This window comes from Protobothrops mucrosquamatus, unplaced genomic scaffold (genome assembly GCF_001527695.2).
Source record: "Protobothrops mucrosquamatus isolate PMUCROS unplaced genomic scaffold, P.Mucros_1.0 scaffold1977, whole genome shotgun sequence".
Taxonomy (NCBI): domain Eukaryota; kingdom Metazoa; phylum Chordata; class Lepidosauria; order Squamata; family Viperidae; genus Protobothrops; species Protobothrops mucrosquamatus.
In genome coordinates this window covers 86499-109747 of record NW_015388093.1, presented here as the reverse complement: position 1 = coordinate 109747, position 23249 = coordinate 86499, and the positions used below count along the sequence as shown (strand labels likewise).

The 23249-nt window shown below is 36.8% G+C and overlaps 1 protein-coding gene across 1 annotated transcript; it reads right to left on the bottom strand.

Moving 5' to 3' along the window:
* Positions 1-18570, bottom strand: TMEM41B (transmembrane protein 41B). The gene is made up of 7 exons (XM_015823767.2): positions 18398-18570; positions 10939-11056; positions 8912-9040; positions 4349-4442; positions 2792-2896; positions 1949-2087; positions 1-1238 (listed from the first exon to the last, which is right to left on the bottom strand). Exons 1-7 carry the CDS (start codon positions 18501-18503, stop codon positions 1069-1071), a joined length of 861 nt encoding a protein of 286 aa, XP_015679253.1. The 5' UTR covers positions 18504-18570; the 3' UTR covers positions 1-1068.
* Positions 18571-23249: the final 4679 nt, after the last annotated feature.

The window sequence follows — 23249 nt, the reverse complement described above, 5'->3', positions numbered from 1 at the left end:
TCTTCATTCCATTTTTAATACGATACTTTTCCATTTGAAAAAGGATACATCATATTAGCAAGGCCTATTTACAAAATATACAATTTCTGCAGGTTAATCTTTGCCCAGTGAATGAATAACACTTCTTCTATTGCAGGCTGAAATTTGTTCATACTTAGGCACTTCACATTCATTTCAACTGCTGTGTAAAATATGACTGAAGGAATCTGGGCTTTAAGGGGAACTTGGAACATCTTTGGTGTTTTAGATTCAAGCAATTCATTGATTTTTTACTTAGCCAGATTGTATTTATAAGTTTTAAAAATGGTGCAACACCTGGAAACTTTAATAAATCCTGCCATCCAAAAGAAAATGATTGCAAAATAAAAGGCCATTCCTACATATTTTCCTACAAAACTACCACTATAAAATGTATTCTGATGACTGTTGCTTTTTGATAGGTAAGTAATAACAATTTCATTAGATTTTAGCCAAATAACTGAAATGCTCACAAACAAGATAGGAATATTAAAAGTAGTATTTTATGTACCATGATAAATTAGCTCCATTTCAAGAAAACAAAAAAAAATATCCTACAGTTAAATCATTCAATCTTTTACAAAATGAGCAAAAAACAAGGATTCAGAAATTTCTGAAAAACACTGGTCAAGCCACCTAATCGTGTGTTCAACGAAGACTTTATGCATAAAGAAATGATGCAGTCTCTTTACTCCGTTGGGATTATAGAATTCATTGTGCAATTTGTAATTTCTTAGGATTCAGTGATGAGGAAAAGATGGGAGAAACAAATAATTCATATTAAATGATCAAAAAGGAATCAAAGCATAAATATTATAGATTAAAATTGACAATGCCTCAGAATTCTTCAAAAGGTATGGCTCACCTTAAAATTTTCTTCCAGCTGTAGTTTTTCTCCCCCCCCCCCATAAATATAACTGAACAAAAGATCTAAAAACTTCTGTCTCTTCAGCTTCCTCTTATTAAGTTATTTAACATCCATTAGAAAAGGAATCACAGAAGTAGAGCGGATCCTGAGATGAAATGGAAAATGAAGATCCAGGTTGATCCTTATGCAAATTTTTGTTTAAGTTTATTCTGGAAAACTGCTGGTAGAATGGACAGAATTGCTAGAATCATAAGGATAAAGACTGAGTTCCAGGAAACAGCTTCACCTGCTGTAGTAAGCTGATAAAGTGTAGTTCCAGCTTTAATTGCTACAAAAGATGGTGGTGCAACACCTGGAAACAAAAGGTAAAAATAGTTTGGTTAGAAATTATAAATAGCTTCAATACAGAATCACACTTTTAATAATATTAGCAAGTGACTGTTATTTTATCTAAGCCAAAGCAGTCATAACCGAAAATGTAGGCAGCTATGTTAAATTCCTGTGTATATCCTTTTTATAACAAGGGAATACAAGATGTTATGAAACCAGTATCCAAAAAAGATTGCCTTATATATAGAAGTTAAAGCAGGTACTTTGTTTTTCAAACTTGTATGCCACCTGACCCCCAATAACTCTCATAGATGGCATACATATTACTTAACAAAATAATGAATGAATGTAAGTAATAAGTAGAAACCCTGGATGAAAAATTTGTATCAGTTGGCTAAATGAATTAGGTTAAGTAAACTACAATTTCCACATCCTCAGCACAAAAAAAAAACAATAAAAAAGGCCTGGTCTCCATTATGTTATATACCCACCTTATTTCACGGATTCAAAATAGATTTTTGTGGAAAATGCAAAATTTTAACACTGACGCTGCTGGTCATTTGTTTATACATATGCTTGTATCTATAAACAATTCTCATAAAGAAGATCAAAATATGAAAATTATCAAAAGTTTCTATAATTGGCCCAACAGATGGCACTATGCACTAATAAATCATGCATACAAAGAAACATGTATATTTTAAAATCTTAAATATTAAACAGAATTCTTACCAAGAAAAGTACCAATAAAAAATACTTTTAATGGCACATTTATTACAGGAGAAGTTATATTGATGAACCAATTAGGAAGGAAAGGAGTGATTCTCAAAAATATTATGTAGTTAATGAGATGTTCCCTGTGTCTTTCAACCTGTGGGACATAAGAATACCTAATTAAAATAATCTTGCTTTGAAATTCAGCAGTTTCATCTTAACCAAGTAATAAATCCCATTACTGGAGCTCAGGAGTGTTAGCCTTTGTGTAATTAAATCAATACCAGCCACATAAAAGGGAGATATCAATGACCTCAGCAACATAAAATTCTAGAGAGTAAAACACAAAAAGATTAATGCCATACATACTTTGGTAGCAGGATGCAAGCTTTCACATTTCACAGAATTCCTAATTCGCCAATGAAATGTCTTGTTTTTCCAACAAGTCCTGATCTGTTAAAAGCTGTCATTCATTGAAAGAAATATTCTTCTGTTTTGAACATAGTTAACCTTTAACGCTAAATATTATAACTGTTCTTAAGTCATGCCATCTGCTTGCTTGTTGACTAGAAAAGAGGACTAGATGCTGAGATGAAGTAATGAAACTGTTCATTCAACCACAGATGTTGAATGATAGATGGTAGGCAGAAACAGTATTAAAAAGCTGGGTAATTAGCAAGGCTGCCTCATGCCAAAAACACATGAGTATTTCAGCTCACGTGAGACACATTAACACTCCTTAATACTACAATCAGTTATAGGAATAAACTAGCTTTTATGACCAGAAATAGGAAAAAATGAGGAGATATCCTGTTACTAATTTAATTATTCAGGATGTATGTTCCACCAGAGTGATCTTACCTGTTTTGACCATTTTACTGCTTTCTCTGTTAAATATCTATATACAACTGGTCTTCCAACCAAATATGATAGCATATAACAAAAGGAAGCTCCAAGTCCAGAACACTGCAAATAAATAGAAAAGCTGTATCTTATATACAAATACTCAATTTAATGTAATTAATATGCAACAATGATTTCTAACTAAATTAAATAAATTTCAAAATAATACAAAAGTTTGATGTGTACATTTGAAATTGCTCCTTCTTTGGTTTAAACTATCTGAAATATTTAAAATGCAAGTCTGAGTTTGATTGCATGGGAAAAAGACTGTAATACACAAAAACAAAACAGATAGCAGCAGCACATTTTTGAAAACAGAAAAACCCTGAGCAAGCAACATACTATATTCCTTGCATCTAAACATTTTTAAGGTGGGCACCAAGCAAGCAAGTATATAGAAAGAGAGCACCCAAAGTAACTATCATCATTATGAAGGCAAAATTCCTAACAGCTACTTATCTTAATTCTAAATGTGATGGTGAAACTTGTAAAAGTCTAGAAAAATTCAGTGAACAAGTTTTAATGAGGGAGTAATTCTCAAATAATGTGGACTTCAATTATCCGAGCTGTGCCCAGAAATAAATGTATTGCTGGGCTAGGCAGTTTTAAAAGTAAAAATAAATAAATAAGTTTCTAGTCTAGCTAAAACATTTAATTTTTTTAAGTAACTTTGCAAGAAATACATTATAATAACCTAACCCTTATCTTACCACACTATCAGTAACCAGAGATGATATTTTTCTTAGGAAGTCTTTTTAGCTAAGGGTGCTTTATACTATAGTGAATGTATGATGTTGAGAGATGTGAATTTCTACTCAATCCAAAGTTTGATCTCAAATTCTTTGACAGAACTTGCTACACTATCGCGATTTATATTTCTGTAACATTCGGGCTCAATTAATGCAATCATTATACTGCTGTATGTTTTCCAACAGTTTAGGAAAAGAGCATACGGTACAGTATATTTACCAATTTTGTGGCAGCTATATTCTTTGTTCATTTGTTAGAGAATACAAGCCTCTGTTAAACTTTAGGAGTCAGAGACAAAGCCCTGTATTTGTTAGTATATTCATGTCATAAACCCTAGCAGGTCTTATTATTCATATCATATTTGTGGCAGTTTTGGACAACGATGATGATTAATCAGGCATTTTCACCAATAACTATATATTTTTGAAGCCTTCCTGAAAAAATGGTATGGAAAATAACTTCTCAAAGTTTTTAAGAGATATTTTAAAAGATCCAAATGTTGGTTGTGTTCAATATTATTTGCAACAGTTATTTCTATGTTATTACTGAGCTAACATTTTGAATTGCATTTCTGTTACCTTAAATAGATTTGAATTCCCTAGGAAGCATTTAAAAAGTACAAAAAAGACAAATATATTCCCATGCCATTCATTAGGTAAGAATAGACTTGATATTTTGCACTGTTCACATACTCGGCTTTTCACAATAGCTTAAGTATTTTTTTAAAAAAAGAAAGCACATACTACCTTTGCAATAAATACTTACCAGACAAACAAGAAATAGAGCTAATGGAAAAGGGTAAAGAAATCCTGAAAGTATACTCAAAAATATAGATCCAGGAATAGCAAATGTTTGCAGGCTAGATGGTGAATCTAGTTAAGAACAAATTTTGATAAATTAATGAACAAATCAGTCCTTCTGTAAAGTTTTATAGTATAATCCTATAGATAATCCTATAGATATTTAAACTAAACAACGAGGACAGTGAGTTAATTGATACAGAACATCCCTGTCCCTAGCAATCTAAAAATTATAGGGCTATCATGTAACATAGATGTGTGTGTAGACAAGAGTATCAACCTTGCTGTCAAATCAAGCTTTTAATAGCGAGTGCCACACAAACCAAACAGGTGGTAAGAAAATAGGGGAACTCAGGCACCACACACAGGTTATGTAGAAAGTAAATACAGGATCAGTCATAAAGGACTCAAATGTCTATACACCAATGCACAGAGTATGAACAGTAAACAGGGTGAACTAGAAATTCAGGTTAATGAGGGCAGATATGATATTGTTGCCATTACGGAAACATGGTGGGATGAAACCCACAAATGGAACACACAGCTAGAGGGATTTAAATTATTTAAAAGAAACAGACTAAATAAAACAGGAGGTGGAGTTGCTCTCTATATAAGAAATAACTACATCTCTACAGAAATAGAGCACAACAATGATGAAAACTGTCTTGAATGCATTTGGGTCAATATAAAAGCGGGGGGGGGGGGAATGACATTACCATAGGTGTATATTACAGGCCAGCCAACCAAACAGAGGAAATAGATGAACTTTTTGCTAGTCAGCTAACTAAGGTATGTAGGAAGCACATTACAATAGTAATGGGGACTTTACTTACCCTGACATGTACCCTGGGAGACAAACTCTGCACCAAGTGGAAGATCAAACAGATTCCTGACAAACCTAGCAGACAACTTTTGTCTCCCAAAAAGTAGAGAAGGGAACTAGGGGATTAGCCATATTGGATCTAATTCTCACTAACAGAGATGAAATGATAGAAGGTGTTGATAGAAGGAACCTTGGAGGAAGTGATCATGGAGGAAATGATAGAAGGAACCTTGGAGGAAGTGATCATGCAATATTGGATTTCAACATTATGGAAGCAAAAGCAATAGAACACAGTCAAACTAGAGTCTTGGACTTTAAGAGAGCTAATTTCAATAAACTTAGAGAGAGCTTGGGAAGGATTCCATGGATGAGAATCCTCAAGGGGAAAACAACTCAAGAAGTTTGGGAAATTTTGAAAAGTGAGATAATTAAAAGCCCAGTCTAGAACAATGCCAACGAAGAAGAAAAATAACAGCTCTCAAAAGAAACCAGCATGGCTGCATAAAGAACTCTCTGATAAATTGAAAGATAAAAAGGACACGTATAAAAAGTGGAAAGAGGGGCCCATAACTAAAGCAGAATATCAGCAAATAGTCCAAGCCTGCAAAGATGAAGTGAGGAAAGCTAAGGCTCAAAATGAACTAAGGCTTGCGACCAAAGTCAAAAATAACAAAAAAGCTTCTTTCAACATGTAAAAAACAAGAAAAAAGTTAAGGAAATGATTGGCCCATTAGTGGGGGAAAGTGGCAAGAAGGTGACAAGCAACAGGGAGAAAGCAGAACTATTTAACTCGTTTTTTGCATCTGTCTTTACACAAAGGAAAAAAACAGCCCAATCTATCAAAAATAGTGCCATAAAAAACAGAATAGAAGCACAAGTTAAGATAGGCAAGAAAATGGTAAGTGAGCACCTGTCCAGCCTAGATGAGTTCAAATCATTAGGACCAGATGGATTACACCTCAAGGTTCTCACTGGCAGATGTGATCTCAGAACTACTGAACTATGATCCTGGGGCACTGGGGAACTACCAGAGGACTGGAAAAGAGCTGATGTACTTCCCATCTTCAAAAAAAAGGAAAAAAATGGACCCAGGAAATTACAGACCTATCAGCCTGACTTCACTACCTGGGAAGATTTTGGAAAAGATAATCAAACAACGAATCAGCGAACACCTAGAGACAAACAAAGTCATTACTAAAAGCCAACATGGGTTTGTCAAAAACAGATCATGCCAGACAAATATTATTGCATTCTTTGACCAAGTGACAAAATTAGTGGATCAGAGGAATGCTGTGGATATAATTTACTTGGACTTCAGTAAGGCATTTAATAAAGTAGATCACAACCTACTACTTGATAAGATAGAAAAATATGGGTTAGACAGCATCACCACCAGATGGATCCGTAGCTGGCTGACCGGCCGTACTCAGCATGTGGTCTCAATGGAACTGCATCTACATGGAGGGAAGTGTGAAGTGGGGTGCCCCAGGGCTCTGTTCTAGCCCCCGTGCTTTTCAACATCTTCATCAATGATTTGGACAAGGGGATAGATGGGGAACTCATCAAATTTGCAGAAGACACCAAGCTGGCAGGAATAGCCTACACTCCAGAAGACAGGCTTAAGATACAGGAGGATCTGGACAGACTTGAACACTGGGCGCTATCTAACAAAATGAAATTCAATGGTGAAAAAAGTAAGGTTCTATATTTAGGCAAGAAAAACCAAATGTACAGGTATAGTATAGGTCAGTGGTGGTGAACCTATGGCACGCGTGCCAGAGGCAGCACTCGGAGCCCTCTCTGTGGGCACACATGCTGTTGTCCCAGTCTCGCCTCCCCCCGTGACCCCACCAGCAGCCCCCTGGAGGAGAGTTGCCCCCGAGCGTGGCCCACGCAGAGCAGAGCAGCCAAGGACATTGCAGCCAGGCAGCGTGGATAAGACTCTGCCTCACGCCCTATCACACACAGTTGATGCTGTCGGGCGCGGGTAGAGGCCGTGGCCATTGGTGCTGCTGGGCTGCCTGGGTGATCTGCAGCGGACCCTGGAGGCGGGGAGTGGCCCTGAGGGCAGGCAGGGTGGGGCAGGGGGTGGAGCGGGGCCAGGTTTGGGGCACTCGGTCTCTAAAGGGTTTGCCATCACTGGTATAGGTGGTACCTTGCTCAATAGTAGTAACTGTGACAATCACTTAAATAGGAGTGTATTGCAGCTGCCAAAAAAGCTAACACAGTGCTAGGCTGCATTAACAGAGGGATAGAATCAAGATCACGTGATGTATTAATACCACTTTACAATGCCTTGGTAAGGCCACACTTGGAATACTGCATCCAGTTTTGGTCACCAGGATGTAAAAAGATGTTGAGACTCTAGAAAGAGTACAGAGAAGAGCAACAAAGATTATTAGGAGACTGGAGGCTAAAACATATAAGGAACGGTTGCTGGAATTGGGTATGTCTAGTTTAATGAAGAGAAGGACGTGGGGTGACATGATAGCAGTGCTCCAATATCTCAGGGGCTGCCCCAAAGAAGAGGGAGTCAAGCTATTCTCCAAAGCGCCTGAAGGCAGGATAAGAAGCAACGGGTGGAAACTAATCAAGGAGAGAAGCAACCTAGAACTAAGGAGAAACTTCCTGACAGTTAGAACAATTAACCAGTGGAACCACCTGGCTCCAGAAGCGGCAAATGCTCTGACACTGGAAGTTTTTAAGAAGAGACTGGACAGCCATTTGTCCGAAATGGTATAGGGTTTCCTGCCTGAGCAAGGGGTTGGACTAGATGACCTCCAAGGTCCCTTCCAACTTTATTATTATTATTATTATTGTTGTTGTTGTTTAATTATTATTAATTATAATTATCATCATTATTATCACATTACTGAAAGGTAGACATGTTTTCAACTCTAAAAAATTAAAATGCAAGACAAATATTGAAAAAAAGTATTTCCTGAATAAGCAGTTATAAATTTCCATTTAATATTCTGTATGACAGATGTAACGAACAATCTTAATCACAATCTAAAATCCAAGTAGAGATTGCAGTCGAATTCATATACATTTTTTTAAATAAAGATTCATCTGTCAAAAAACTGCATCTCTTATTAACTCATAATATACCTTTTCACTTAATGACCACATGATTTGCTTTACAACCACACTTGCTTTACGATCATCGTAAAAAAGGTCATAAAATTTAACTGGGTCAGGTGGTGTCTCAATTTATGACCGCAATTCTGGGTTCTATTGAGGTCATAAGTCGAGGACAACCTATAAAGGACAAATACATATCATTAGTGCCTGTAAAGCTTAAGGCATTTCTTTCATCCATTAAAGTCAATGTGGAATTCTTGATGTTCACTGAGCTGGCAGATATTTCATTACCCAACTAGGTAACATCATTAGTTCGATTGAATGAGGGGTTTGCTGCCTTGGTGTTTTCTTGCCAGTTTTGATGGAGATATGATTTTCTCCTTAGAATACTGTTTTTTTGCTTGATGTTGATCCTGCTTATCTGAATGTTGGCTGCTGAAGGGGATCTGTTTTTTTGTTTATTTCCTAGGTTTTTTATGGTCATTATTTTTGTCTGATATGTTTATCTCTATGCATCTATTTCACTCTTTCATCTTAGAGGTGAAACCATAGCATTACAAGGATTATTAATATATCATATCACATTCCACAGCAACTTGTATATATTTTTAGAAAGGATACAAGACATAGGTAGCAAAATAGGCCACTAATACTTGAACATAGAACGTATCCTTGTACTTAGAGAGTACTTTTCCTAAAGCTTTAGCATCATCCATATCTCTAGGAACTTTTATACATTCTCTCTCCTCTCTGCAGGGGAAAAACAGACAATGTTATTAATAGATATAGTGAACTCTTGCCTCCAGTCAGCAAAAAGTGCACTACATTTAAACTACCATGATATTATAATTCCCAGTTTTTAATGAAAGCTTTGATCCCATTGTACCAATTTTGCATCACTCAATTCATGTAACTAATTCAACAATCCAACATCAAATCTTGCTAGTCTTCTTGTATAGTCACTGCAACGTTTACTTCAGAAATCATTAGATTGTTTTACATGAACAAAGTATTCCAACTTAATTTTCTGGCAATTATTAGTCAATTTCAAAAAATAATCATTCTAAACAAGGTTCCAGAACAGATTTCACCAAAAATAAACCTCTCAAATTCAATTATTTTCATCATTGTATAGCAGACAAAGAATTGAAGATTTATGCCTATCCTATTAGACCTGATGGAATTAGCAAATACTCTCTGAGAGAACCTGGTCCCATGCCATATGGGGCTTTAAAAATAATAATCAGTACTTTGAATTGCAACCAGAAGGAAACTGCGAGCCAGGGCAGCTCACTCCACAGGGGTGTCACGTGGACAAACCTAGGCGCATCCAACACTGGTCATGCTACTGCATTCTGGACCAGTTATAGCTTCTGGGGGATCTTCAAAGGCATGTACAAGACTTTGCAGGCATCCAGATGTGACCAAGGCATCATTATGAGCAGGATCTTCCCAGTCCAGGAAACGGTGCAATTGACCCACAAGGCAAATCTGTGCAAAAGTCATCCTATCTATTGAGTAGGGGCCATGAGGCCAGGAGGACCCTCAAATTACACACATTCAGTCTGGGGAAGAGCAACCCTGCCCAAGAGTCAAAGCCAACATATCAACAGACCCTGGAACTCAAAACCCAAAGCCACTCAGTCTTGACAGGATAGAGTCAAAACTATTCCTCTCTATTCAGACCCTCAAACCTCCAGATGTTTAGTCAGTGGCCAACAGTATAAACTGCATAGCTCAGGGTAGAGAAGTGTAATTGTGTACATCAGAATAATGATAATACTGCACCCTGTGCTATCAAATGACCTTGCCCAATAGTTTCATGTAGATATTAAACGGAAGATGCAAGAGACTCAAGTTCTCAGGCACCCCACATTACAGGGGCATAGGGTTCAACCCCTCCCTCCCCACCAACACCCACCAGAACTGGCTATGCAGAAAGGAGAAGCACAACTGCAATGCAGTGCCTTCTATTCCCAATGCCCACAGCCAGTACAGAAGGATATTACAATTGATAGATTTGAAAGCCACTGAGAGATCTAGGAGAGCCAGAATTTTACACCACTCCTGTTCCTGGGCCCTTCAAAAGTCATCTGCCAGCATAATCAATTCTATCTCAGTACTGTACCACAGCTTGGATCCCAACTGAAAAGGGTTCAGTTAATTCACTTTACCGAGGGGCCTCTGAAGCCGAGTGCCAATCACCTTCTCAGCAACCTTCTCCAAAAAGGGAAGGTTGGAGACTGCATGAAAATTGTGTGTTCAATCCAAGGATAGTTTCTTAATCAGATTATCTTTGTGCTATTTGAACTTTCATCCATTTTACTTACAAAGTGGACAACTTTTTAAATCTGAATTAGCAAGGATGCAGGTAATCAATATAAACCTATCTCAAATAATTTTTATAGTTAACATACATGTTTTACCATTTGAAAAAAGTATTATCTGTAAATAATTACAGTTTAATAATTTGCTAACAAGAGAAAACTCGATGTAATTTGTTGGGATTTTTTGAAATTAATAATACATTATAATTTTCTAGAGGATACTTGGAACCTTTTAATACCTCACAAGACCTTATATAACTTCTCTAAGTATGTATAATTACAGATGTTAGAAATGGAATGAATTCTTTGTGGTATACTTACTCACTAAGTTGGGGAAAGTTTTTATATACCATCAACATAACACAAGCAGCTGTTAAGAAGATGGACACTAAGATGAGGAGTGACATTCGTGCAGATCCACCTTCTTTATGTGCTTTTCCTGAAATGCAATGAAAGTGAATTAATTTAATTTTTTAATTTAATTTTATGTTATTTATTTGTATCCTGCCTTTATTATTTTTGCAAATAACTTAAGGCGGTGAAGGTGTCCAACACCAATTCCTCTTCTTATTTTCCTCACAACCCTGTGTGGTGGGTTGGGCTAAGAGAGTGTCAGCCCAACCCACCTCACCCAAAGTCACCCAGCTGGCTTTCATGGCTAAAGTTGGACTTGAACTCATGGTTTCCTGCTTTCTAGCCTGATGCCTTTCTAGACCATAAACTTACTTGAGGAATTGCAGTGAGAAGGGACACTGAGAATATACACAGATTTCTCTAGGATTATAATCCAAGTTACATTTGGAAATGTATATATGAAATCAAACCGAGGAGACAAAATGCAACATCAAGTTTTATTAAATGTAATTTAATGGATGTAAAATTATGTATGTAATGTAAAGAGACAAAAGGGAGCTGAAATCCAAGCTGAATTTTTGCCCCCCAAGTGAAGAGGCAGCACAATAAGGAGTCCAGGTGCTTCACAGGGGGTGGGGGAGCCCTATGAAGACTTGGTGCAGGCTGCTTAGGAGGGTCTTTCAGCTTAAGGGCTGCAAATCCTGCTTGATTTTGGCAGAGAAGCTTTTTAGACTTTGAGTGGAGAGGCAGTGAGGTAAGGTAAGGAGCACAGGATGCGGGGGGGGGGGGGGGGGCTACAAGGCCCAGTGCAGGCCACATGCAAGTGTCTCTTTGCTCAGAGCCTGAAAATCCTGATTAGATTTGGGAGGGAGAATTTTCAACTCCTAAGCAAAGAGAAACATGCATACAACGTGTGCCAGGTCTTCCACAGTTTCCTCCACCCAGGTTATGTGGACAAAGTTCCAGGTAAGCAGCACAGGTGCTGCTTACCTGGAACTCTGTCCACATAACGGCCCATGAGACCACTTAAAAACTGCAACAAAGAGTGCCAGGACTGCAGTAGTTGAGCAAAGTAATCATGTGACATCTCACTTAACAATCCCACTTAACAACCGCTTCGCTCAATGAGCGAGATTCTACTCCCATTTGTGGTCATAAGTCAGCAATTACGTATTATAGGCAGTGGGCAGTTATTATTCTATAAAATCCTTAATTCTAATGCTGAAAAGACAAAAGATCTTGGAATCTGGGGAACAAAAGTCGGAGAGCATAAAATAAAACAAATTCCTTATTACTGATATCTGGGCACTCTTTTTATGGACTCAAGTAGTTGGTGCTCTTATTATCAGACTCAAAAAAATATCGATCATTAATCAAAATAATGTATTAGATATGTAACACAGCTCTCCCTTACAGAGGCACTTACCAGATTACAATTTCAATAAATGAATTCAGTTACCAAGAAGGGCCAATTCCCTGAAATACCATATGTGTTTTCTGGCCATACTATAATAAAACCACATAATTATTTCCATATTATTTATTACCCTATTCCCACTACTGCCCATAGAACATTTTTGAAGCAGCTCTCAAAGGAAAAATTACCTGTCCTGATTCAAATAAAATTGAATATTTGATTAATTTAAGCAAGGAAAGTTAGTTAAGGAAGCTGGCAAGTTTTGCTTGAGAGGCTGCTAGAAAATGATTTTCTTAAAAGTTCTTTTATTTTCTTTATAATCCCTATTCTATAATGCTCTGGAGGCTTTATTTATGTCTATATATTTTAATGTATTTTTGGGGTGGAAACGTGGAAGAGGCCTTCATCCTGCAGTGGATACAAAATGGCTAATATAATAATGTATTTTAGAGGACCAGTTTGGTGTAGTGGTTAAGCATCAGACTAGAAATTAGGAGACTGACTTCTACCGTAGTCCTGCCTTAATCATAAAGCCAATTGGGTGACCTTAGATTCTCATCCTCTCTCAGCCTAGGAAGAAGGCAATATTGTCTTCACTTCCAAAAATCTTGTCAAGAAAATTGGAGAGACTAATCTAGACAGTCAGCATGAATCAGTCAACACTGTCTTCAAAGGCACACACACACACACACACAAAGCATTTTAATTAAGATTGGTTATCATTTTACTTGACTTCTACATTTTTCGTTAATTCCTATATTGTTGACTCGCAGTTGAAACAAAAATAGATTGAACTGAATTGAATTATAAAAGTTAGTGTCTGGTTTTACACAAGACCAAATCCAAATGTGTATGCTGTATGAAGCCAGCCAGTACGGGCGGGTAATTCATGGTTTATTTTTTAGTATAATATGTCAACCCAGCCAGTTGTGTTTAGCAATGCTTTAAAAACCTTCATAATTAAGAAAACCAAGCATCTTATGTTAGCACTTCCTTTCTCTATAATGATTTAACATATATGACAGCAATCACATAAAATAAACACTTCACTTACTGTACTATTCCAATACCATCAATATTAAAACAAAACTTGAGTTTAAAACTGCTATGCAAATTCTGTATTTTAAAAAGTTAAATGTTTTATTACATTTCTTCCTTGCCCAAATATCTGTAACATTGATAATATATGTACTTTATAGCACAAGTTTTAAAATGCTAAGTACCGCAGAACGTAATATACTATTCCACATGTTGGTGTGTTAATGATTTATAAAGGTTAATTCCAATTATCCTTACATAACGAACATAGGCTGCTAAACACTCTGTCTCAGCCTCAGGCTCCTCTTGTTACTTTTGGCTTCCTTGATGAAATAGTTGTTTCCTTGACAATTTGCTGGAGTTCCTTCTAGAGAAGCCTTTCTTTGAATCCTCTATTTCCTCCTTAAAGCTTATTATTACTTCACAGATCTCATCAGCCACCATCTTTGGTCACTTTAGAGCAGGCATGTCAAACTCCATTGCCGGCAATGGGGTGGGTGCGGTCCGGCCCGTGGGCCGGCAGTTTGACACCCCTGCTTTAGAAGGTTCTCTGTCCAGCTCTCAGATCTTTCAACTATCAGTTATAATTTCCCTCCAACTAACAAAAGACTATCCAAAACGATTTATCCATTCAGTTTTTAAATTTTTGAGTTTTAATACATAGCAACAATATCCAGTTTTTGTCCTGTAGTATCATTTCACTGAGTTGCAGATTATAACCATTATAAAACATACAAAAATAAAATATATCATTTCTTCACATATACATACATAGGTACTCAACACTATTCCATATTATGGTAAAAATTGGATGCAATGCAGAAAAGAGAGAATAATAAACAAAAGAATTTAAAAGTAGAAAATAAGAAAAAAGAAATGTAACCAGATCTGTGTAGTACTAAAGATTGCAAGCCACTTCATTCAACAACTGGAGTGGTATATAAGCCTGTAAAATAAATTGTTTACACTAACATTATTATGGTTGGTTGCACAGTTAGCCAGATATTTAGATTGGATTTGGTATCTTTGTCCAATTATCAAATCCTTTCCAAGGACCTGGGATAGGAAGTTGCTGTTTAATAATATTAAAGGTATCATTGCAGGACACAAGCTGTTCCAAGTAAAGCTGCCTTTTGCAAATATATTATTATTAAAGTTATGTTCTGCCCAACTTCCAGCAATTCTGGGCAGTTAACAAATCATGAAAACCTGACAATAAAAACAAAAAAAATCAGAAAAGTGTAGAGGTGACAAAATAATAAACTGGGTGGCTACAAAAGAAAACAATCTGTTAAAAAGAGACTTGAGTCATTCCTACAAGAGGCCTAATAAAAATCAATCACTACACAGTATCTCTTTATATTTATACAGGTAGTCCTTGATTTATGACCACAATGAAGACTGCCTATTACAGTCGTAGGTTGTGACAATTGTAAAGCAGATCATTGTGTGACTGACCCGTTTTTACTACTTTTTTGCAGTTATTGAGTCGCCATGGTGATTAAATGAATCCATGATCACAAAGGAAGCCTATTGCTCACTATGACTTTTGTTGCCAAAAACCAGTTGTAAATCATGGTCATGTGACTATAGGATACTACAAGCAGTCATACATGCAGGCCAGTTGCCGATTGCCTAAAATGCAGTCACATAATCATGGGTGGGGGGGATGTCTGATGGAACCAGGTCAAAAGTACCTTGGAGGGAGATTTCCTTTGAACAGTCGCTAAGCTACTGGTTATAAGTCAAGGACTACCTGTATTTGCAAACCATCACATCTTCTACCATATCAATACATCTCTTTTTCAGGATCTCTGTTCTCCATTCAGCTATGACTTTTTAAATCTTTTCCGTCATTTTGATCTATTCACTTTTCTTAAATCAGTTTTGTAATTTGGTCCTCAATCATTCTCCCCCACATGACCAAATCGCAATGTACTTGTTCCTTTACTCTTCACTCATTTTTGTATTCAGTTGTCATCCATTCATTTTCGGCATATAGTACTTAAAAGTTTGTGAACGTTTTTGAACTTTCAATATTTCTGCATAAATATGACCTAAAACATGATCTGATCTCCATCCAAGTCCTAAAACTAAATAGGAACAACCTAATTGACCAAATTAGTTCAAAATTATACTGGTTCATGTATTTATTGAAGAAAAATGAATCATATTTTAGGTCATATTTATGTAGATATATTGAAAATTCAAAAATGTTCACAAACTGTTAAGCACCGCTGTATATCTTTTTTTGTTTCGTCATGTACACTTCTTAAATAATCCATTCTCATTGCTTTCAACTTGCTATTATGTTTTTCTGACATCCCAGTGTGGGCAGAAACATGCTCTTATACAGTATAAAGCCTAGATTAGATGAAGTTATTAGTTTTAATTACAACTAAGCCATTTTCAACATTCCTAAGGGCATAACTGATCAGCTTGAGGACATATTGCCAGTGCGCCCCAAGCACAGGAAAAGCCCAAGTTTTACCCCTAGCAAACTCATATTGAAAACCAGGGTATCTCATCTAACCAGACACAGGGATGTTTTTTCCCCCTCTACTGTATACTTAATTCTTGCAGTTCTCTCCCACATGTATATACAGTATATATTAACTCATACAGTGTGGCCGTAGTATTATTTATCCTTTTTATTATCTTCTTTACTTCCCCCTTTTATTGGTATTATTCTCTCTGTTGATTTGCAAGTACACTGAGTACTTCTGTTACACAGACAAATCACATTTCACCAAATAAAGTATTCAATTCAATTCATACTAATCTCTGTATATCCCCAACTAGGAGGTATATGCAGTGTATTGGCACACAAAAAACATATATAATCACATGGCTTCACCTGAAATCATGGCTTTGTCATCTGGTCTGAGAATCTGGTGGAGAGCCTGCTAAGTGGTTAGACTTTTAGGAAAATCCGTGGTACTTTCCCACTGATTATGTTTTTAATACTTTTATCTGTAATGGCTTTGTGGCTATTTTTGATTTGTATTATTTTCTGCATTTTATCTTTGTAAGCTGCTCAGAGACATGATAGTGAAATGGGCAACTATTTAAATTTAATAAATAAAAAACACTGGTAGATACAATATCCATATGCTTTAACACTAGACAGAATGAATTGCTTATACATTAATAAAACAGGGCTATAGTCAATAAATGAAGAAAGTGTGTTCCTATTTCTACCTTTAGAAATTTTTAAAAATACGGTAGTGCTTCCTCCCCTGTATGCCTAAGAAAGGCAGAATAAATTATCTCTAGCAAAGTTTATACATGTTTTTTTTAAATTACAAACTATAAAGACATATAAATACCAGGGTCACTGAGAAAGGAGTCAAAAAATACTGAAAATACATCATACCTGGACATATTTTTCTGATGCAAGTGTAATATATGGCCATATTTATGCATAGCAAGACTTTAGATTTCAAAAGTTGATCTTTTTAAAAGTTTCAATAATTGTTGATGGTGTCAGAGGCAACAGTAAGGCTGATACAACATGTTCAGCATGATTAGATAAGACTAAATGGCTGGATTCATGGATTCATAGAACACACTAAGCAAAATAAACAATGTTATGATTTTACACAGTATGGAAACTCAAGCCTGAGCACTTCTGATACCATATGGTTATCATTACTTCAAAGCAAGTTACACAGAAGAACTGACTGAAACTGGCAAATCTTATGTTCTCCATATGCAAGTGCAACTACATTATGACATGTTTCATTTGAATGGTAAAATATAGCTGATAGTTAAAAAGTGAAGAATGCTCTCCTTTGCTCTTTAACTACATTGCTTAGGCATCTCACATTCTAGAGCAGTGGTTCTCAACCTGTGGGTCGGGACCCCATTTGGGGTCGATCGACCATTTCATGGGGGTCGCCAAGCAAGGCTGTCCGCCATTTTTTTGTCCGCCATTTTTTTCCCCTTTTCTGGCGGGTGCCTTACCTCCCTTGGGCTGGGCCAGCTGGTGGTCGGCCTGCTCCGTCTCTGCCGCTTGCCAGCTACGCCTCGGCCGGTGGAGGGGGCGGAACCACGCATGTGCGGTGCTCCCGGGCAGGGAAAGTCCTCAACTTACGACCGGTTGGGTAGTCCTCGACTTACGACCGGTTTAGTCCTCGACTTACGACCGGTTTAGTCCTCGACTTACGACCGGTTTAGTCCTCGACTTATGACCGGTTGGGGTCACAGCATTAAAAAGGTTGAGAACCACTGTTCTAGAGACTCTAGTCTATAACAAGTGGTAGGAAACCTTCATTCATCTAATACACTTTGTATTTGTGTAACTCAACATACTAAAATATTATTGGCTAGGGCAGTTTATAATTAGGTATGCAGCAATTAACTTAATTTCAGTAGAACAAAATTAGCATGTTGCAGTGCAATAAACCACAGATTAATAAATTCCACAAATAAAGCCATGATCATGTTTACAAAGTCTGTGTAGGTTGTTCATGCCATTAGATTTAGTCAACTGTTCCTGCAATTACTCGAGTTAATTGCCCAACATCACCGATAGAATTTATGATGAGGGAACCTGGATTAAACCATGGAAAGCTTTCCTCACGCCACATCATGATTCCAAGTCTGTATAATCTCAGAAGGATAGTTACGGTTCCTGATAGGGCTCAGAGCCAGAACACGTTTTCAACTGCCGAGGTCAACTTGAAAACGTGTGAAATGCAGGCAACCCAGTATGACCTTGTCACCGTGATGCAGCGCCCCCCCCCCAAATAAAACAAGCCAGGACAAACGTAAAGCCTCGCCATTCTCCTTGAAGCCCTGTGGATTGCTCCCTGGGAAGACCTGTTGTCCTGTAAGTCACCTTTCTCTCCTCTTCATCGTACAATGCAAATCTATCATAAGGCAGCCCAGCAGGTCCAGCAAAGCCTGCTTCATTCCAGAAATACCCCACATTCCTCCTTTGTACTCCCTTCCGCGTCTGCTTCTTACCTGCAATCAACTGCTGATGCCGTTCCAAGGCAGCCTCTGCCTCCTGTGGCCTCTCCGCCTCCATCGTCTGCCCCAAGGCTGCCCGCGTTGAGCCCTGCTGAGCCATGCTCCCCTCGGCAAAGGAACCAACCAACCACTGTCGCCGGCCGGCAACAAACAGGCCCGGATCTACCTTCCCCCCGCGCCAAAAACCGCGAGAGGAGGCGGGGTCGGTGACGGCGCCTTCCTCCACGCCACCACCTCGCCTGATGTATTTGGCGCAGGCGCAGAGTTGCCTTCGCCGCGGAGCGGATTTTGCTTTCCTCGCAGCTTGTGTTGTTCCTCGGGTTGGGTTTGGGGGAGGCGCGTGGTGTTTCGCAAACTTGACCTTCTTCTGCGAAAGGCGTAGCCGAAGGAGTTGCGAGTTAACCAAATTACTCGCGATAACGCAAGAATGTACAGACGTGCGCGTAATGATGCTCTGAACCTAGGAGTGTTAAATGAGTCACATATTCCCAACTTTTTAAATAAACGAAAAGAAAAGCTGCGGTCTCTGTTTTGGGATGTGGTGATCAACCAACAACTGACAAGAGTATTTGTTTAAAAGCATCGCAATGTTGGCTGAATTATTTTTCTTCATCTAATACGGCTATAGTACAAACTTTCCTCCAGCATATTTAAAACACAGAACAAACGGCTATTTAGTATAGGTATAGATTGGCTACATGCATCTGGAGCTGCTATCATGACATTTTCTTATGTTGAGGAGAAATTTAAAAAATTAAGTTTAAAATACCCAAGCAATAATAATTATGTAGCATGACTTCATTTCAGATCCACTTTATTTATTTTATGTAGCTACCTATTTCTCATAACCGAGCAGCTTATAATAGAATTGACCAAATTTGCCTAGTGCAAAACAAAAACATACAGCAGTTAGAAATCATGAAAAATCCATTAATATAACTTGGAGATAGGTTCTTGGGGGGGGGAGGGTGTTGAGATTCGAGCATAAAACCAACTTCGATGTAGAGCTGAAGTAAGCAAGCTCCATTTAGTACTTCTCAAGAAAACCAGAACAGGATATACAGTATATCCTGTATATGACATAATGACTGATGCAATATTTGTGGGAGTTGTGCAATCTAATAAAAGGCCACTGACTTTCAATACTGAAAAAGCAACATCAACTGTCAACTTCTGCATGCTGTAAATTACTCTTCTCCAATTTGGTGCTTCTGGTTACAGACTAGAGCCTCCATAATCCAATGTCTGTAACAGAAAACAGATTGGGGGAGGCTATTCTGGAGAATGCAAAGCACATTTAAAACTTTGGAAAAGGATAGAAGGATATGGGGAATGCTGCTTTCTACATTCATCAGAGAAACAAAGAGCTAAGAAACTTGTTCCCGCTCAGTGCAAGACTCCCCATAATAATGAAAACTTCCAGGAATAAAGTTAGATTTAGTTATTGATCAAACAGTTGCTACTAACCTTCACTTCTGATTCAAGTGAGAAAGCTTATTGTTTAAGATTTGTGGCTTTCTGGGCTCAGAAACTCAATTAACTAAGGCTTGGTTAGGACTTGGATAAGAGACTTCCAACCTTGCCTGGGAACTGCAAAATATGCCATGAGTCACTGTCAAACTATGTTTACATTGTCAACAAGAAACCTGCATGAATGTATCTGTGAAGTCACCAGGTGTTGAGTCCTAAAAGGAGAGTTTATTTTTTATGAGGACAGTAAGTATACGTGATGTTGCTAAAGGAGTTATAGGCTTAGTCCATGTACTTCCTCCACCGTCGCTTCCAATTTTGGCAATGCACTTACTTTTATTCACTTTAAGCAATTCTTTAGCACATCGATCTTTATTGTATTTTGTGCATTTATATTTTAACTTACTTTGATTACAGAACTCAAGATACTGTTCCCAGAGAGATTCTAATTCTGGAATTGACCAGGTCTACCATAGTTTAATTTCTGTAAGGTGTTTACAGGAACCTTCTGTTGGACATACATGAATCTGTTTTGTCTTCTACCGTAGTTGCTTGGAATACGAGAAGTGCCAATTGGTTAGGACTTGGATAGATCTGCAAGTTAACTGCAACATTACGAATTCAAAGCAGAGTTAAGAGTCTTTCTCAAACAAAATACCGTATTTTCCGGCGTATAAGACGACTTTCTAAACCCTGAAAATCTTCTCAAAAGTCGGGGGTCATCTTATACGCCCAGTCGTCTTATACGCCGGAAAATACTGGTATTCTATTTTATTCCTTTACACATGTGGTTTGGCATATTACTCATCAAGTTTTCTCTCCCCCCCCCCTCTCTCTCGCTCAAAAACTCTATATTTTAACTGGAAAAGTTGGGGGTCATCTTATACGCCGGAAAATACGGTAAGTCAAAACTATCCTTTGAATTGTCTGATTTTTCAGCAATCTGTTGCACACAAAAAATATAAAATAAAGATTATTTGAAAAAAGGAAAAAATTGGGAGACTCTCCTACTGGCTCTCACATAATCAGTATTAGCAATTATTACCAAATAAGGTGTCTTAGGTTTTTAAAATTGTTATGTCAGCATGAATATTGATGCACAGAAAAAAGTAGATAATAAACCTTCATTTCTTTATTTTTTCTTGCCCTCTTTCCTTGATGTTAGTAGAAAAGGAGAATACCATTGGGAATATGTAAATAAGCACTTAGTGACTAACAGACTTCATAAGTTGAAGAAAAGCAGGAACCAATACTTTCTTATATACATACTACACTGATGAATTTTGCATACATGCATGAGAAAAAGAGTGGTATCTATTGATGAAGAAGAATCCAACATAATGTAGTGTAGTACATTATAACAGCTAAGGTTTGGGCTAGACCAAGTTTGAACTCAGCCAACTTTATCGAGCCTGGTGTGTTATCTTCTTATTAGTTTATAGTATAAAATGCATAAATAAATAATAGGAAAAACAGGAGGGAAGAGGGAAGGAAGAGTGTAGAAAAGAAGGGAAAAAGAAAGAAAAGATGTTGACTTCCAACTCCCTTTGCAGTAAAATAAGATAACATCAAACCTCAACTTTTTACTTTTATATAATAGTATAAACTAGCCATTTCTATATCTAATCAGTAAACCCCAAAATCAAAGTTTCATTTTTTCCACCTCAAAGTCCAGAAGCAGTTTCCAAGTAGAAACAAAAGTAGTTATGTTTTTTTCTTTTATCAAAGCATCTCTGATCACTCCATCAACTTTTGCAGCCATTCGTCCATTGTGGGGATCGAAGTGTCCTTCCATTTTTGTGCATAAAGTAATCTTGCAGCCATCAACATATATAACATCAAAGTTCCAATTTTTTTCCAAGTCTTTTTCCATTAAACCCAAAACAAAAGTTTCTGGTTTTATCCTTATATTCATTTTAAGATTCTTCTATATTAGAATATGAATCCTACTCCAATATTCCTTTGCTTTGTTGCATGTCCACCACAAATGATAAAAAGTACCTTTATATTTGCATTTCCAACATTCATTTGAAGCACCTTTATACATTCTTGATAACTTATCTAGTGTTAAATACCAACGATATATATCTTATAAAAACTTTTTTTAAAATTGTAATTTAGTGTAAATTTTAAACCTTTTATCCACATATTCTCCCATTGTTCAAGCTTTACATTATATCCAAAGTTCCTTGTCCACTGACTCATACAATGTTTTACATATTCGCTTTCCAAATTCAAGTTCAATAATGTTTTATAAACTTTAGCAATAATATGTTCATCACTACCACAAAGGGAGGATTTCCAATTAATTTTTAACAAAGTCAAGCCTGTAATGCTTTTTGTCTAATTTAAATCTTTCTTTCAGCTGTCTATACATAGAGCAATGGCAAACCCCATAGAGTTTTGATTTGGGGTTACAATGAAGAGAAATCCATGAAAGCTTCCCATAGGAAAGGCAGGAGAAACATGTAAAATAATATCAAGTGCTGGAAGCTAATTTTTTTCAGCTGATAGTTTACTTCTAACTATAACATTTTCTAATGATGTAAATGAGGTTTAGATGATCAAAATAATAGTATAGAAATAGAGGAACTAAAGCCCAAGCTATCAGTCAGTTTCTTTAATACATTATGTAACTATTTGAATATTTAAAATGTCTAAAATATTTCTAATATAAAGGAAGAACAGCAAATGAAAATGTTGTTTTGCATACTTTTTAGTTAAACCAAGTGCATGTTAGAATAAGAGACATTTAGAATTTATATTAAGAGTGCACTTAGAATTAAGAGATATTAAAAATTGGTATACATTCTGCATAACAACAGAATCTATATATAATTATTTAAAGTAACATTTAAATCCTAACAGCTATATAATTTTTGGATATTTTATACAACATATTATACAATTTATTTATGGCAAGCTGACTCTAATCTTAATCATTATCAATTTGAAGTCCCCAGTTTTGTTGGGAATTCAGCTCCTATAATCTTCCAAAAAGCAGTTCCAAAATCCTGGGAATTATGAAGCTGAAGTTCTACATTTATAGGCTTCATTGGGTGTACAAAACTGTGATAAACAAAGAAATGAAACTGCATAAATTGGTAACGCATGAGGTATCATTATGTCAAAAGTTATATGGTGTTACGTTTTTAACAGTAACAATTGTGGTAAGAACAAAAGGATATATTAAATATTACAGTACAATAACTAAATATATCCACATTACATTTATATCTTATATATGATATAGAGGAGTGCAGAGAAAGACAAGGAACTGACATTTTTCTTCTATAGATCTACAGAAGGATCTTAACAGATTTGAACAGTGGACGCTATCGAACAAAATGAAATTCAATGGTGAAAAAAGTAAGAT

Coding starts and splice junctions, on each gene's coding strand:
- TMEM41B (XM_015823767.2), bottom strand. CDS start 18,503: ATGGCTCAGCAGGGCTCAACGCGGGCAGCCTTGGGGCAGACGATGGAG. Junction 11,057..18,397: donor GCATCAGCAGTTGATTGCAG/GTAAGAAGCAGA, acceptor ATTGCATTTCAG/GAAAAGCACATAAAGAAGGT. Junction 1,239..1,948: donor TTTTATTGGTACTTTTCTTG/GTAAGAATTCTG, acceptor TTTTGTTTCCAG/GTGTTGCACCACCATCTTTT.